The 17,436-nt window shown below is 38.6% G+C and overlaps 1 protein-coding gene across 11 annotated transcripts in view; it reads right to left on the minus strand.

Moving 5' to 3' along the window:
- Nucleotides 1-17,436, minus strand: part of LOC123519824 — a 248,780-nt gene that overhangs the window by 62,927 nt on the left and 168,417 nt on the right. For 10 of the 11 annotated variants that reach the window (XR_006679104.1, XR_006679105.1, XM_045281345.1 and 7 more), the window contains 2 exons: nucleotides 7,845-8,028; nucleotides 639-812 (listed from right to left, as the gene is read on the minus strand). Coding sequence is in view for 9 of the 11 variants with exons in the window: in XM_045281345.1 (XP_045137280.1) it covers nucleotides 639-812; nucleotides 7,845-8,028 (358 nt within the window). In the remaining 2 variants the exon portion in view is untranslated. The remainder of the gene's footprint in view (nucleotides 1-638; nucleotides 813-7,844; nucleotides 8,029-17,436) is intronic. The other variant, XM_045281344.1, reaches the window with a different exon arrangement.

Raw genomic sequence — 17,436 nt, forward strand, 5'->3', positions numbered from 1 at the left:
AACAACGTAAACAAAGTGAAGCATCACCTATACTTTTTCTCCTGCTCTTCTTCCTCCTCCTCCTCTTCCTCCTCCTTCTTCCCAGGAACACGATAGCACTATAAATAAAAGCTGTAACCCATCTCTTTTCTCCTCCATTGCTTCTTTTCTTCCTTCCTAGTTTTTTCCTCCCTTCCGCTCTGCTCTCTCACCTGCTACAAGGACAAAAAGGGAAGTGTCTGTCACCCAACTCCGTCACCTCTTCTGAACTGTCCATTCCCAACCTTTGTCATCATTACTCTCTCTCCTCCCACCCCTCGGTTCCAAATGTTCGTTCTTACATGTGGAGAAACACACACACACACACACACACACACACACACACACACACACACACACACACACACACACACACACACACACACACACACACACACACACACACACACACACACACAGGTACGGGATGTAAATCGAGGAGTTGTGACCTTGTTGTCTCGGTGTGTGGTGTGTGCCTGGTCTCAGGCCCATCCGAAGATCGGAAATAATGAGCTCTGAGCTCGTTCCGTAGGGTAACGTCTGGCTGTCTCGTCAGAGACTGCAGCAGATCAAACAGTGAAGCACACACACACACACACACACTCACATCCTCTACATACCTCATCAATGTTCGCCGCCAGTGCCCCGGAAAGGAAGGTAGGACCGAGATTTATCGTGATGGAGGCGAACCAGATCATGAAGGTACCGAAGAGAACACACTGCGGTGACTCCATAACCAGCGGCATTTGCTTCTGGTCAGAGTCCTCCGGCAGTAGTGGAGCGTCGTTCAGCACCTGCAAGGGAGGAAGGAGAGGTGGGGCGTCTGTCAATACCTTCACTGCTCCTCTTGACGGGGATTTGAGTGTCGCAGGAGTTTGTTTGGGGGTTTTCGAGCGTGGGTTGGCTGGATATTTTTTTTTTTTTTTTTGTGGTGGAAGGAAAGGGAAGGGAAAGTTAGTGAAGTCAGTCGTGAATAGAAGCCGTGGAGGTGTTGAGGTGTTGGAAAAGGAAGGAAAGGGAAGGGAAGGTTGTTAAGTGTGGTGGAAGAGTTAGATCTGGTGGTGGCGTGCTAAAGACATGACGTGTCGATGAGAGAGAGAGAGAGAGAGAGAGAGAGAGAGAGAGAGAGAGAGAGAGAGAGAGAGAGAGAGAGAGAGAGAGACAGAGACAGAGACAGAGACAGAGACAGAGACAGAGACAGAGACAGAGACAGAGACAGAGACAGAGAGAGAGAGAGAGAGAGAGAGAGAGAGAGAGCTGTGAAGGTGAGAAGGAAAGACGTCAGCAATATGAAAAATAAGAGGAAAGATTAAAAGAAAGAGAAAAAACAAATAATTTTACACAAAAAAAGAGATAGATAGATAGTTAGATTTATATATATATATATATATATATATATATATATATATATATATATATATATATATATATATATATATATATATATATATATATATATATAGATAGATAGATATATAGATAGTAGATAGATAGATAGATAGATAGATAGATAGATAGATAGATAGATAGATAGATAGATAGATAGAGAGAGAGAGAGATAGATAGATAGATAGATAGGAAGATAGATAGATAGATAGATAGATAGATAGATAGATAGATAGATAGATAGATAGATAGATAGATAGAGAGAGAGAGAGAGAGAGAGAGAGAGAGAGAGAGAGAGAGAGAGAGAGAGAGAGAGAGAGAGAGAGCCAACAGACAGATAGACAGAGGCTGTGAGGGCAAAGATAGGTCTGGTAATTTAGAGCAAATTAAGTTAGGTCATCCCTGATTTGGTTAAAAGGGATGAAAGGCGAGAGGTGAAGCAACAGTAAGGAAGATGCATCGTGCCGGAGGAGGAGGAGGAGGAGGAGGAGGAGGAGGAGGAGGAGGAGGAGGAATTGAATAAAAGAGAAATGGGAATGAGAAACTGAATGGTCTAGAAGTGCGAGTACGTGGAAGGAGGAAGAGGAAGAGAAGGACGAACATTAAGAAGAAGAGGAGGAGGAGAAGGAGAAAAAGGAGAAATTGAATTAAGAAAAATAGGAAGATGAATAGTAGTAAAAGCAACAGCAGTAGTAGTAGTAACTGCAGTAATAGTAGTAGTAGTAGTAGTAGTAGTAGTAGTTGTAGTAGTAGTACAGTTATTAGTATTAGTGGTATTAGTAATAGTAGTAGTAGTAGTAGTAGTATAGTAGTAGTAGTAGTAGTAGTAGTAGTAGTAGTAGCAGCAAAGATAGCAATGTTGGTGAAGGTACTATCGGTGATGGTGGTTGAGTAATTAGCACGTAGCAAAAGAGAAAGATGCTGAGGAAAAATTGAGGGAAGAAAAAGAATATGAAAAATAAGGGAAAAGAAAACGCTATGTCGTGCTGGATGAAGCTGAAAAAAATCGCAGAGGATAAAAATAAACTGAAAGAATGCAATAAGAACGCTCTAAAGATATCAAGTAGCGAACGCGCGACATGGAAATATGGAAAACATAAACGCTATGTAGATGAAAGGAACTGCAATATGTTTGGGAGAAATAAAAAAAAAAAGTACGCAAGATAAGGTGATTAAATAAATGAAAGCAAGAAAGAAAGGCGAGGAAAAGAAGACATGCACTTACGATTGATAATTAAGAAGTTAAGAATATTAAAGAACAAGCGTGACAGGCAATGAAAGATAAAAGTAAGATGAGTAAGGGGAAAATTATGTTGTATGATTGACACTGCCAGTAACAATAAACTTTGGAAATATGAAAATAAAGCTGAAATAATGGAAGTAATAGATGAAACGAGCGGGCAAAGAAGACGCTGAAAGAGATCAGTATCGACGAAAGGTTTGAATAAATAAGAAACAACTGTATTACCACTAGGAGTAGTAGTAGTAGTAGTAGTAGTAGTAGTAGTAGTAGTAGTAGTAGTAGTAGTAGTAGTAGTAGTAGTAGTAGTGGTAGTAGTAAAAGTAGTAGTAGTAGTAGTAGTAGTAGTAGTAGTAGTAGTAGTAGTAGTAGTAGTAGTAGTAGTAGTAGGAGCAGTAGTAGTGATAATGTAATAATAATTGTAGTAGCAGCAGCTCTCATGGGGGAGAAGGAAAAGTATAAGAGAAATGATCTTGAAAGAAAAGTTATGCGTGAAAGGAAAGAAAGAAAATATAGAAGGTAAATGTAAAGGAAAATAATAAAGAGGAAAATAGAAGAAAGATAAGAAAATAAGAGAATGTAACTGAAAAACAATAAAGCAGAAAGTAGAAGGAAAGAACAAAACAAAAAAGACGAATAAACAAAGAAAAGAACTAAAGAAGAATAGTAGAAAGGAAAACAGAAGACGAAAAAAACAGTGGGAGAAGTAAAGAAAATAATGGAGAATAGTAGGAAAGAAGACGAAAGAGATAAAAAAAAAGGACGAAAAGGGAAAATAAAGAAGAGAACCAAGAAACAATTTAGGGGGAATTTTTCGAAGCGTTGGCGTTCATGTCTTTGTTTGGTCGGAAATGACAAGAAAACTTAATTAGAAAAAAATCGTTAATTAATTGCCTTCCTACTTACGACGTCAGAATGACAAACTACTGGATTACATAGAGTGTGTATGTGTGTGTGTGTGTGTGTGTGTGTGTGTGTGTGTGTGTGTGTGTGTTATTTGGGGTAATTGATAGAGAGGATGAGAGAGAGAGAGAGAGAGAGAGAGAGAGAGAGAGAGAGAGAGAGAGAGAGAGAGAGAGAGAGAGAGAGATGCGTTGACGATAAAGATTGTTATGTTGTTGTTCTTGATTGTGATGTTGATAACGATAATGATAAAGATAATAATGATAATAATAATAATAATAATGATAGTAACAATGTTAAAAATAATAATGGTAACAATAACAATAATGATGATAATAATAATAATAATAATAATAATAATAATAATAATAATAATAATAATAATAATGATTATAGTAATAATAATAGTGATAATAATAATAATGATAATAATAATAATAATAATAATAATAATAATATTATTAATATTATTATTATTATTATTATTATTATTATTATTATTATTATTATTATTATTATTATTATTATTATTATTATTATTATTATTATTATTATTATATCATTATTATTATTATCACTATTATTATTATTATTATTATTATTATTATTATTATTATTATTATTATTATTATTATTATTATTATTATTATGTTAATAATAATAATAATAATAATAATAATAATAATAATAATAATAATAATATTGATTATAATAATAATAATGATAATAATGAAAATTTTATTAAGAATAAGAATAATAAATCATCATCAGGTCTTTGACACGTACAGGTCACGTCCAGGTGGAGCGAAGTGACCTTACTCGTGGCTCTTTATTCTGACACTGACAGTTTCATTAGATTACCTCTCTCTCTCTCTCTCTCTCTCTCTCTCTCTCTCTCTCTCTCTCTCTCTCTCTCTCTGATCTCGTGTAGTAAAATTACCTGATGACGTGTAGTATGTTATGTAGTTTCCTTGTTATTATTATTACTATTATTATCATTATCATTATTATTATTATTATTATTATTATTATTATTATTATTATTATTATTATTATTACTATTATCATTATTATTATTATTGTTATTATCATCACTAATATATATAATCATTATCATCGTTGTTGATGTTTTTGTCAATGTTTTTGTCATCATCATCATCATCATCTTCACAACCATTATAGTCGTCACCGTCGCCTTTACGCTCTATAATGTAGAATGACAGCAGTTTTCTATCTCTGTGATGAGATACGCAAAATTATTCCAAGGAAATACGAGTACTATCAATTTACCACCATCACTACCAGTACCATGCGAAGTGTGGCAGCTCTTTACAAATGAGTGTCCGCATCTGCTTGTGGTACAAGGGTCTGAAGTTTTGTTTTCGCTCCTGCTTTGGAGGCCATGAATAGAAATAAGACAGTCGTTCCTTTCGCCCTTAAAAGAAAATGTAATTAGAAAACAGAGAGCGAAGTAGTGTTGTGTATCATTGTGACTACTTAAATGAGGACTTAGAAATATAGTGAAATGGAAAGCATATGTTGACCGTTTTTTCTTTTATGAACAGAGGAATGCTGGATATGTATTTTGCTACCATCAATATAGTGAAAATGAGTTTTTGTAACTAATTTGAATCTCCCGCGGGGTGCAGGTGTTGCTGTCTCCTGTGGTGCGGTTTGCTCAGTTAGAGGGTTGCCACGTTGATAGTGGGGCGTGATGCGGGCGTGTCTACTTCTAATACAGTTTTGATGTGTTATAGCAATTGCCACTTTGCTTCCATTGCGCTGCGACTATGCAGTGTATGTGTAGCGATGTGGAGAGGACGTTCAATGCTGCTTTCCCTTCCAAACGAGGCCGAAGTCAAGTTGTGGTGAGATGGACAGGTGTGTGTGTGTGTGTGTGACTAGGTATGCTTAATGAGGTGTTCGGCATGGTAAAAGAAATAGATAATGAATGATAGTGTTTGATGTCTGGGAGTGTGGAATCAATTGTAGTGTATTTCATCATTATTTTCGTATCTCTCTTCATATATGATCCGCCCGTGTGATTGGTTTGGTATTATTTTGTTACCAGGAGTGAAGGGAAGGCAATAAATAGTAAAGACAGTTTGAGAGCGAGTTCTGGTGTATCTATCGCTCCACATTTTCTCACTAAGCGAAGATGAGCCCGATTTTTTTTATCCCTTTTTCATGAATCGAGTAAAATGGGAAAGACAAATGAGTATACAGTTCTGGATTTAGTGGAAGATTTGACTATGTAACTCTAGAAGAGTCGTTTCCTGAATCTGATGTCTTATTTCAAGTGCAAGAAATTATGTCTTTTGTAAGCTTGAAATCGCCAATAAAAACCTTATTAATCGTGGAGTGCCTTACTGCCTTGTTGAACTACCTGATTACGTCCTTGATACTCCTAACCAGTGCAATATATACGTGATTGTCTTATGTGTGGGGGACGTGTAATTGCTGTGTAATTGCGTAGGTGTTTAGCCTTTTTTTAAATTTGTAATCATTTACTTCAGTAATTTTTTTGCTGTTGGAAAAAAATATTGTTCTGATTTAAATCCACAAAGATTTTAAAATTCGTTATAACTTCTTAAATTTAGCTTCGAGGGGCGCAGACCCGTGTTAGGAAGGAAATGTGAGAGCTGACGTTACTGACAGTTTAGGGTTACTTGTTTCATTCACAGAGATTATAACTTTGGATTGGGTCAGTAACCTCACGGGATAACCTCCTATGTGCGGGATCTGCGCGCCATTCAGGAAACCCATTAGTAGGGTCCTAGAACCGTATTCTGCATAGTGCTCATGACCGGTCATAGCCAACCATCACAGCTTACAGAATTTATGGCAGTCTGTCTTTTTACCGTCAGAAGTCGTCGGTCGTTATCTCATTCACCGTCTGCCGCTAAAACAGACGCTCACAATTTGTCAACTTCAAATTTATGGAATGAAATAAGTTTTTCAAATGATCGTCTTGGATTTAGATTTTGACTTCATATTGCTACTTTTATAGTAATTACACAGTATATTCAATAAAAAAGAAACATGATATATAGGAGATTACGGTCGATAACCCGACACATTGCAATCCGCGCGATGGAAAGTTTGTTTGTGTTTAGGAAAAAATGAACGTACCGCTCCCGTCATTTATTTATAATGATAATTTATTGCCTTAAAGAAGGGGATTGAATACTCATAGTTACTAGTATTCATTATTGTACTTGTAATATATATATATATATATATATATATATATATATATATATATATATATATATATATATATATATATATATATATATATATATATATATATATATAAACGAGCTGCGGATCGTGTTAAAGTATGTATGGTCGTATTGTCACGATGCTGACAGACTTCTGGTGGTCAGAAGTGGCGCTAAAAACAGGGTGAACTCTGTCATAGCATTCATTGCCGATAGTAGTAGTTTTTGACCGGTCATACGAGTTAATAGTCGATTTATGAATGAAATGCGCCACATTATTTCGCCATGATGGACTTAGCTATGACGGTTTACAGAATATCGGCCTAGCGATCTTTGAAAATGTTACGAAAATGAGAGATAAATAATCCTATTCAGTGGGAAAACATGAACATTGGCTTCAGCTATAGTTCCAAGGAGGTATTTTACTTGGTGTAGCATAACTGGCTCTATATTCACTAGCTTAATATTGTGATTGGACGACACATGAACTGCACAAACATTGAGACACACGACTTCCACTGTACGCCTCTCCACAGACAACAAAGAATTTATAATAGACAAAACTTTTAGTTCGCATAATTTTTAAAATGACTTAGAAGACACCTTTAGATAAACACCAAAGCTATTGGAAAGAAGGCGAAAATGGAGAGACAGACACAGGCCAAAGACAGACAGACTTACAGACGGACAGACATGAAAATAACAAAGGAAACATAAAAGGACAGATAGATTGTGCAAACAAACAAACAGATGGACAGACACGAAAACTAATAGAGATTAACAATGAAAAGACATAAACAAAGATTTTACCAACATAGACGAACAGACATGGAAAACGACAAATAAACAAAAGAGCAAGCAAACAATCCATAAAAAAGGACGAGGACAGACACTACAAAACAATAACAAGAGCAAATAAAGGATCGAAAATAACAAAAACACAGTGGACAAGTCAGAGAGTGATGACAAAGAGTGCTTCGTTCTCTTTCTCTCTTTTTGGCTCATTCTGACTGGCAAGACAAGCTTCACCTCACACCACGCTACGGAAACTTTCAATAGAACAGTTCCTTTACTTGACTTAATACCGTTGTTAACATATTGATTGTGGACACGGTGACGAGCAGCAGGAAGGCAGTCTCCACCAGAGAACACTTGGTGACCGGCTGACAGCTGTATATGGAGCGGCCTAGTGGGATGAGTATTGCTGCCCTCCCACAGTCCACGAGTGCCTGGTGGAAGAGCAGGCCCTGGGACCACCTGTGCGGGGCAAGGGAGAGGCTGGTTAGTGAGTTGTTAGGGCGCGATGCGGGTGTGTATGAGTTACAATTTTCCTTATTCAATGGTCACCTGGTTAGAAATTGTAAAATCTATTCTTTTAATCCCTCTCCTTCTTGTAAATGCTTATAAAGATTATATGCACTATTCTTTTGTTGTTAATTGTTCCGTATGACAATACGGCAGCTGAAACGTAAAACCAATCGATGATAACATGGGAAGGGAAAGAAAGTCCTGGGGAAGAGAGGCTGGTTAACGGTTGGCACGTGATGCGGCTGTGTGCCAGTTACAAAGCGTTGAACTGATAAATGATAATGGTGGTGGTGATGGTGATTTCTTTAACGGGATGAACGTAAGGTTGTTTAGTTCGTGGTATATAAAGTAATGTGCAATGGATCACAAAGTTGAAATAAACAGACCTGTTTGTTGGCATTGACGAATATGTTTGTGACTGAAAGTACATAAACTTTAAAGCAAGAGGTGTATACGATAGTAAGGATGAAAGCACACACACACACACACACACACACACACACACACACACACACACACAGAGAGAGAGAGAGAGAGAGAGAGAGAGAGAGAGAGAGAGAGAGAGAGAGAGAGAGAGAGAGAGAGAGAGAGAGAGAGAGAGAGAGAGAGAGAGATAATGAATTAATTGCTTGCATTGTAGAAGAATTTGCCAAGACTGGGTATTGAGAGAGAGAGTTATTCGATTATTTCCTATGATGTTGCAGTGTTTTGATGGAAGTGTGAATAAAGTGCCTTTAGAAGTGAGAGCAGTTGAATGTTTTCTCGTACAAACATGTCTCATAAGTTGAAGAAGGAGAGTTTTCAAAGTGATCTTATGGTAAGACGTCACAAAATATGGCAACTGAGGCACTGAGGTCACCAACTACTTGTTTATACCTCCCGCTGTGCTTGAGAGTGGTTAGACAGGGAGGGGAGGAGTCGGAGCAGGAGGAGGAGGAGGATAAAAGGGTTACTTGCATTACACGCCATCTCTTTCTCTGTTCCTCTCCTTATTCCTTTCTCGTCTCCTTGTGGCCATTTACCAAGTTTGATCCTGACTTCAAATCTTTATGCACGAGAGTGCCGTGAGGAGGTACAGAATGGGGAGGATGACACTTTGCGGTGCGCGGCGACGTACTTCTGGTCATAACAGGGCCTCTCCCAAGAGGCTTTTTGCTGGTAACTTCTGATGAACGGAATGTTTGGAATTTACTTTTTATCTTCATGGCTCCAACATTCATTCTCCTTTGTTGGATGGTGTTTGTTTTATTCCAAAGTCTGATCTCGTTGCTGTGAAAATTGTGTGTGTGTGTGTGTGTGTGTGTGTGTGTGTGTGTGTGTGTGTGTGTGTGTGTGTGTGTGTGTGTGTGCGTGTGTGCGTGCGTGCGTGCGTGCGTGCATTGCGTGAGAGAGAGAGAGAGAGAGAGAGAGAGAGAGAGAGAGAGAGAGAGAGAGAGAGAGGCTAAGTGAAAAAGTGCCCATCCATAGAGGATAATAATGGCAATTCAAATAAGTTCCACAAACATTTGTTATATACCAAATTGTAGAATTATATTTAAAAGTAATAAAGTAAAGCTCCATGCCAGAGATAATCACCTCTGTTATGCGCTCGGCACAAAGAGAAGGATCTCTGACATGAAAACAATAATCATCCCAAGGAAATCAGAATAGTACTGCCTTAGTTCCTCCCACTTAGCAGAGTTAAAATGCCAGAAGCACCTCCGCTTAGGCGGGTCCTGAGGCTGCACTGGAGTGATAGAACTGGTAACGGAAATTAGATTGTGGTCGGAGGAGCCCAACGGAGAGGAAAGTTTAACAGAGTAAGCAGAAGGGTTGGAGGTTAGGAAAAGATCAAGAATGTTGGGCGTGTCTCCAAGGCGGTCAGGAATACGGGTAGGGAACTTCACTAGCTGCTCTAGGTCATGAAGGATAGCAAAGTTGAAGGTTTGTTCACCAGGTTGGTCAGTGAAAGAAGATGAAAGCCAAAGCTGGTGGTGAACATTGAAATCCCGAATGAACTGAATTAGATCAATTTATCAATCAAAGAATTTATGAAAAAATATACTGATTGTACTTTTAGATGTTATATCAACGTATTGAATAGAGGGACTCCCACGTGTAGACCTGATGGCCTCTTGCATCTTCCCTCATTTTCTTATGTTCTTATTTAACCATAAAAAATGAAAAAAAAAGAAACTGAAGACCATTTCATTAGCAGAAATAACAATCCGTGTTATCGTTACTTAATAATAAATAAGTAAACTCAATCATCAATAACAGCAGCAGTAACAACAATGACAACAAGAACAGTACTGATGGCAAGGCTAGTAAAAGAGACTGCAATAAATATTGAGGTAAACACGTGTACACGAAGCTCTTCCCCTCAGTCTGGCCTCACATACATCAAGCAAGGCAGCAGTCGTGGACAGTGTTAGTCAATTACCAATATTTAATAAACACCAATTGAATTTGGACTGAAAGGATAATTTTATCAGCGTTTGATCATTTGATGTGTGCTGAGGTCTGAATCACGCCACACATCAGCCATTTGAAGCGCCTGTTCATTTAATTGATAATTGCATTTTCACTACGATGATATTTTGTATGATTACTGTAATGTATCGCTACTGGCATTGCAATATGTGAAAACTGAATGGAAAAAAATGGATTAGATGATATTTTTTTCTTTACTTAACTTTTGATGTGGTCAGTAGTGTTACTGTTGTTATTGTGATCTAGAACAACTTAATTGGTACTTCTAATTAGAATTACCGTGTTTTTTCTGACTTAGCGGTGGACGACTTGATTTACTAATACACGTATATTGAAGTGTAAAATTACTACATTGTATGCAATACATCTAGGCCATTTTAATTCAGTATCCCCAAACTTCTAATGATATACGTCGATAATGACTAATATGATAATGATGATGACTACTTAATAAATGCAAGAGGTGTCTTCATATTTCAATAGGAGATAAACTGAACCAGTAAGAAAAAATATATGTAAATTGTTATTCTATAAGATTTGACATCACACGGAACAAAGAAGGTAGAAATGCCTGAGAGCATCAGCAAGCACGACCTTTTTTTATGATAATGCATGCTGTAAGGTGAAAGTATTTACTTGTTGATACTGTACATAGTGTTTTAACACAATGTGTCCTGTGCAAGAGAAACTATGATAATTTTTTGCAATATGCATGTAATTACCAACAACCTTCGGTAAAGGTGATCATTTAACAAGAACGAAAAAAAAAAAATCAAGTAATCGGTAATCACATTGGGAATGAAGCGCTTGAGACAAAACAAAGAACAGACAAGGCGGTAAATGTGAAAGGAGAAATGCTGAATTTTAGATAAACACCAATTAATGACGATAATTCACACACATAAGCCTGATTTAGAGGAATAAGAAGAAAGAAGAATAGGTAACCATCCAAGTATAGACAGACAAATTAATAGCAAGATAGATGCCTTATTGAGATGTCAGACCACAGATGCGTATACAGCCCTCCAGAACTAGTCTCAGCACCTCAAGGTAGCGATGCTATTTCTGTATCCTTTAGTTTAGAAATACAAATGGTGGAGTGGGAGGAACACAACGCCAATTACAGCAGCGTTTTGTCTGGCGCGCTGTAATTGGAACAGTCTCAGTGTAGTGTCTGTATTAGTCCTTTGTGTGTCACCAGTTCCAGGTAACCGAGTCGTTAGGTAAATTATGCAGTGTGCTGGTGAAAGGAAGGCTGAAGGGAGCTGTGTGTGTGTGTGTGTGTGTGTGTGTGTGTGTGTGTGTGTGTGTGTGTGTGATTCACCTCGGTCGTCTACTGGTCACCCAGCCAGTCTTCCCCATTACGGAGCGAGCTCAGAGCTCATAGACCGATCTTCGGGTAGGACTGAGACCACAACACACTCCACACACTGGGAAAGCGAGGCCACAACCCCTCGAGTTACATCCTCTACCTATTTATTGATAGGTGAACAGGCCATTTACCTCGCCGCTTACCGGGATTCGAACCCGGCCCTCTCGATTGAGTCGAACGCGCTAACCACTACACTACGTGTGTGTGTGTGTGTGTGTGTGTGTGTGTGTGTGTGTGTGTTCATCATCACAACCCAACAATAGTAACGATAATAATTCAGTTACCATATTCACGATTACAACTATCATCATTAAAGGCTCCACCACTAGCACCACCGCCACCAACAAAAACCACACGACCACAAAACAACCACAAAACAACGACGACGACGACGACGACGAGAATAAAATTAACAACAAAGTTATGATAATGATAATGGTGCAATAATGATAATGATAATGAAAATAATAATAATAATAATAATGATAATAATATTAATAATAATAATAATTATAATAATAATAATAATAATAGTAATGATAATAGTAATAATGATGATAATGATAATAATGATGATAATGATAATAAGGATAATGATAGCAATAATAGTAATAGTGATAATAATAGTAATGATGATAATAATAATAATAATGATAATAATAATAATAATTATAATAATAATGATAATAATAAATAATAATAATAATAATAATAATAATAAAGTTAATATTGATAACGATATATAAGTTTCTATATACTAAAATGACATTACACGATTAATCATAGAGATGGTTATTAAATTAACGATTACTTGTAAAAAAATACGCAATACATGAAATGCAAATATTAGCCGTCTTCACTGAACACACACACACACACACTGGCTTTCACACGCAGCAGTTCTTGTTTCAGTGTAAAATACCTGTATAGTTCTTATTCATTCTTAAACATGATCAATAGCACTGCAGTGAGTGTCCTTTATATTGGCACCTCTTGTGTAATCTGCATTCTCTCTTAATCAGAAAAATACATGAGAAATATCAGATTCCACCGCAGTGTGAAATTGTTCTGCTCGATGCTGGAAACCCATACAATCTTATTAGATTCTCTCGCCACCTCATTGCTTTCCTGTTCTCCACCATAAAATCAACACCAAATTAACTGTACCTTGTTTTCACCGATTCTGGCAACGTATTTTTACCACTAGTGGACACGCAAACATAGTAACATTGTCGCTGACCGATGGTCGAATCCGTTTTTACAGCAAGGACTATAGAAGAGGTCTCTTGTATAATCCTTTTCACACCCTGTCACATTTTTCTTTTTATATCTTCCGCAAACTGACTTTATATTCCCATAAAAGTCTTTATTAACTTATAAGATACCAGAATATGTGAGAAGAAATTACTCTTTTCCTGCAAATAGTTCAGGATTTTTGGTTGACCCGTCAAGTGAGTTTGCTGCGTAAGTGAAAAAAAAAGACAATTTTCATGAACATTTAGCAAAAAAAGGCCATCACGGGTTACCTTACTATAGCGACTCTTTAACTGTTAGAATTACGTGTGTGGTCTGCGAAACAATAATTATGCCCAGGCATGCATGTTGCTCCAGCCAGTGACACAAAAATAAGCACGATGGTGGGAAATGTGCATGAAGAAATAATGAAAATGCTGCTGAAAATGATAATGAAGTAGGAAAAGAAGAAAAGAGTTTGATTAAGCAGTTTAGGAAATTTCGTTCTAAATGCAAATCTTTGGAAATTCCTATCAAATCTTCAATTGGCGGCTGCATGAGGAAAGGATGGCTCCCGGGGTAGAGTAATGAAAGGAATAATGAATGGGATAATGAAGCAGATGAGCACGGCGGAGGAAAAGGAATAAGACGCCGCATTGATGATACCCGCTGCCAGGACGTGCTTAGGGCTGATTAAAATGGTGTTTGCTGAGGCCTTATTATTGTGTGTTTCGTGATCTATTCAGAACTAGATGAGGTGTTTTTTAATTGTGACTAATTAACTTTGAGATCAAAGAAAGCAAAATCATTACTACTACTACTACTACTTCTATTACTACTACTACTACTACTACTACTACTACTACTACTACTACTATTATTATTATTATTACTACTACTACTACTACTACTACTACTACTACTACTACTGCTGCTACTACTACTGCTGCTACTGCTACTATTACAACAACAACCACTACCACTACTGCTACTGCTTACTTCATTACTACAACAACCACTGCTGCTACCACTACTACCACCACCACTACTACTACTACTACCACTGCACTACTACCACTACCACACGACCACTTTACCACCTGCTACACCACTGCTGCTGCCACACTACACCACACTACTGCTGCTGCTGCCACTGCTGCTACTGCTACTGCTGCTGCTGCTGCTGCTGCTACTACTACTACTACTACTACTACTACTACTACTACTGTTGTTGTTGTTGACTGCTCATTCTCATCTTGTCCATAAGGAGTATACTATCACTCACCACTTTCATAAATCTCATTGCTACTACGAGTACTACTACTAACACTCCTACTACTACTGCTGCTGCTGCTACTGCTACTGCTACTACCATTGCTACTTCTACTATCACCACCACCACCACCATCACCACCACCACCACCACCATTAACATCCCGAGAAAAACAAGAAAAGAAAGAAAGAAACCTCCATCTAAGGCCGACATGCCATCCCTGGAGAAAGCAATGTTGTGTTGTCACATTCTAAATTCCGTTCCTCCCCTCTTTTATTATTCCTTTCCACGCCTCCCCCTGCCGGCCGCCGTGACCCCGGATGAAACTCGTGACGGCGACAAATGCTCTCCGTCTCCCCACATTCAATACCCGCGCGTTCTAATCCTCTTGGGGAATTGTGTGGAGTATTGCTTGCCGGGCGTAGTTGCTCTGGCCTGAGTACTCACCGTGTGTGGAAGCGTGAGGGAGAAGAGAAACATGCCACTGCTCTAATTCTCAACGTACTATTTATTTATTTATTTGAGTTTATTGACTCTATTATTTATTCGTTTTTGTTTAATCGTATTCATGGTCCTCAGTATTTGCATTCATTTATTGGTTTGTTTTCTTTTCTTTGTTTTCAGTATTTGTGTGAAGGAATGGAGCAACGGCGAATGATAAATGAATGTCATTGTACATTAAACTAAACATGTCTTGATTGTATACTGAATAATATTAATTTCTTTTAATGGCACAGAAAGAAATATATCAAAGGATATCTAAAAACAACTGAACGTAATTATTACACATTGTAGAGCAAGACATTACCACGAAAAAATAAATACTCTGCTCGGTAATATTACTGATGACCTTTATAGCTGCTGTCGCTGAACCGCCGTTTAGAATAAAGGAGTTTTAACCCTCTCATTGTTTTATAAAATTTCATGTTCAATGCTTCTAACTTTTTAGGAACTATTTCTATAACATCCTCAAGTCAATATTTCCGTTGCATAAAAAGATAAACCTAACTTTCTCTTTTTCCTCTTTTCTCTCTTGTGTCACTACGCAGCTAATTTCCATACCTAAGTTGTTTAAAGAAGAACGATCATATAAGTAAGGCTACTAATTAAAGCTCTGGAATCACAAGAAAACATTAAAGAAAGTTGGCATTAAGTTATGTGACAAGATTAATTCACTCTTGATGTATATATGGTGAAATTACGATGGCAGTGAATTATGTTGACCATAGTAAACCATCATGGATATATTTATTTCTCTTCCATTTGATATGCATCCTATGCCAGTATTCAGAAACTGTTTGCACTTTTACCACAACTATTTGCAAAGCTCACAGAGATGACTAGGCAGATTCTCTTGACTGTTTATTCTGTTGATAATGTCTAAATCTTGTTAAATATCTCTGAAACTATAACACACACACAGACACACACACACACACACACACACACACACACACACACACACACACACACACACACACACACACACACACACACACACACACACACACACACACACACACACACACACACACACACACACACACACACACACACACACACACACACACACACACACACACACACACACACACACACACACACACACACACTACATACCGCGTAGTGTAGTGGTTAGCACGCTCGACTCACAATCGAGAGGCCCGGGTTCGAGTCCCTGTGCGGCGAGGCAAATGGGCAAGCCTCTTAATGTGTAGCCCCTGTTCACCTAGCAGTAAATAGGTACGGGATGTAACTCGAGGGGTTGTGGCCTCGCTTTCCCGGTGTGTGGTGTGTTGTGGTCTCAGTCCTACCCGAAGATCGGTCTATGAGCTCTGAGCTCGCTCCGTAATGGGGAAGACTGGCTGGATGACAAGTACACACACACACACACACACACACACACACACACACACACACACACACACACACACACACATGTACATACACATACCTCGTAGTGTAGTGGTTAGCACGCTCAACTCACAATTGAGAGGGTCTGGGTTCGAATCCCGGAAGGCGGCGAGGCAAATGGGCAAACCTCTTAATATGTAGCCCCTGTTCACCTAGCAATAAATAGGTACAGGATGTAACTCAAGGGGTTGTGGCCTCGCTTTCCCGGTGTGTGGAGTGTGTGTTGTGGTCTCAGTCCTACCCGAAGATCGCTCCGTAATGGGAAAGGCTGGCTGGGTTACCAGGAGACGACCGTGGTGAATACACACACACACACACACACACACACACACACACACACACACACACACAGACATATAACTTTAAGTAGAGCGTTTCGAATGTAGTGGAGATGAGGCAGAGAAGTGTTTCAGAATACAGTTCCAGGCTGTGTGGTCGTACGTGCTTCCATGATGTCATTGCAAATTTATTTATACCTGGAAGTTCATGTGCAGGTCGAGGCCATAACCGTGATGGATGTGCTGGAAGGTGCAGCCTCTGATGGCGTGAACAGATGGCCGGCTATCATGTCAGAGGCTCAACACGCTGATGAGTTACTGGGCAGGACTATGCATGATGGGAGCTATTGGCGCGAGTTACTGAAGTAGGATGAAGGTGCTGAGAGAGAGAGAGAGAGAGAGAGAGAGAGAGAGAGAGAGAGAGAGAGAGAGAGAGAGAGAGAGAGAGAGAGAGAGAGAGAGAGAGAGAGAGAGAGAGAGAGAGAGAGAGAGAGAGAGAGAGAGAGAGAGAGAGAGAGAGAGAGAGAGAGAGAGAGAGAGAGAGAGAGAGAGAGAGAGAGAGAGAGAGAGAGAGAGAAGAGAGAGAGAGAGAGAGAGAGAGAGAGAGAGAGAGAGAGAGAGAGAGAGAGAGAGAGAGAGAGAGAGAGAGAGAGAGAGAGAGAGAGAGAGAGAGAGAGAGAGAGAGAGAGAGAGAGAGAGAGAGAGAGAGAGAGAGAGAGAGAGAGAGAGAGAGAGAGAGAGAGAGAGAGAGAGAGAGAGAGAGAGAGAGAGAGAGAGAGAGAGAGAGAGAGAGAGAGAGAGAGAGAGAGAGAGAG

The sequence above is a fragment of the Portunus trituberculatus genome, chromosome 46 (assembly GCF_017591435.1).
Source record: "Portunus trituberculatus isolate SZX2019 chromosome 46, ASM1759143v1, whole genome shotgun sequence".
Lineage (NCBI taxonomy): Eukaryota > Metazoa > Arthropoda > Malacostraca > Decapoda > Portunidae > Portunus > Portunus trituberculatus.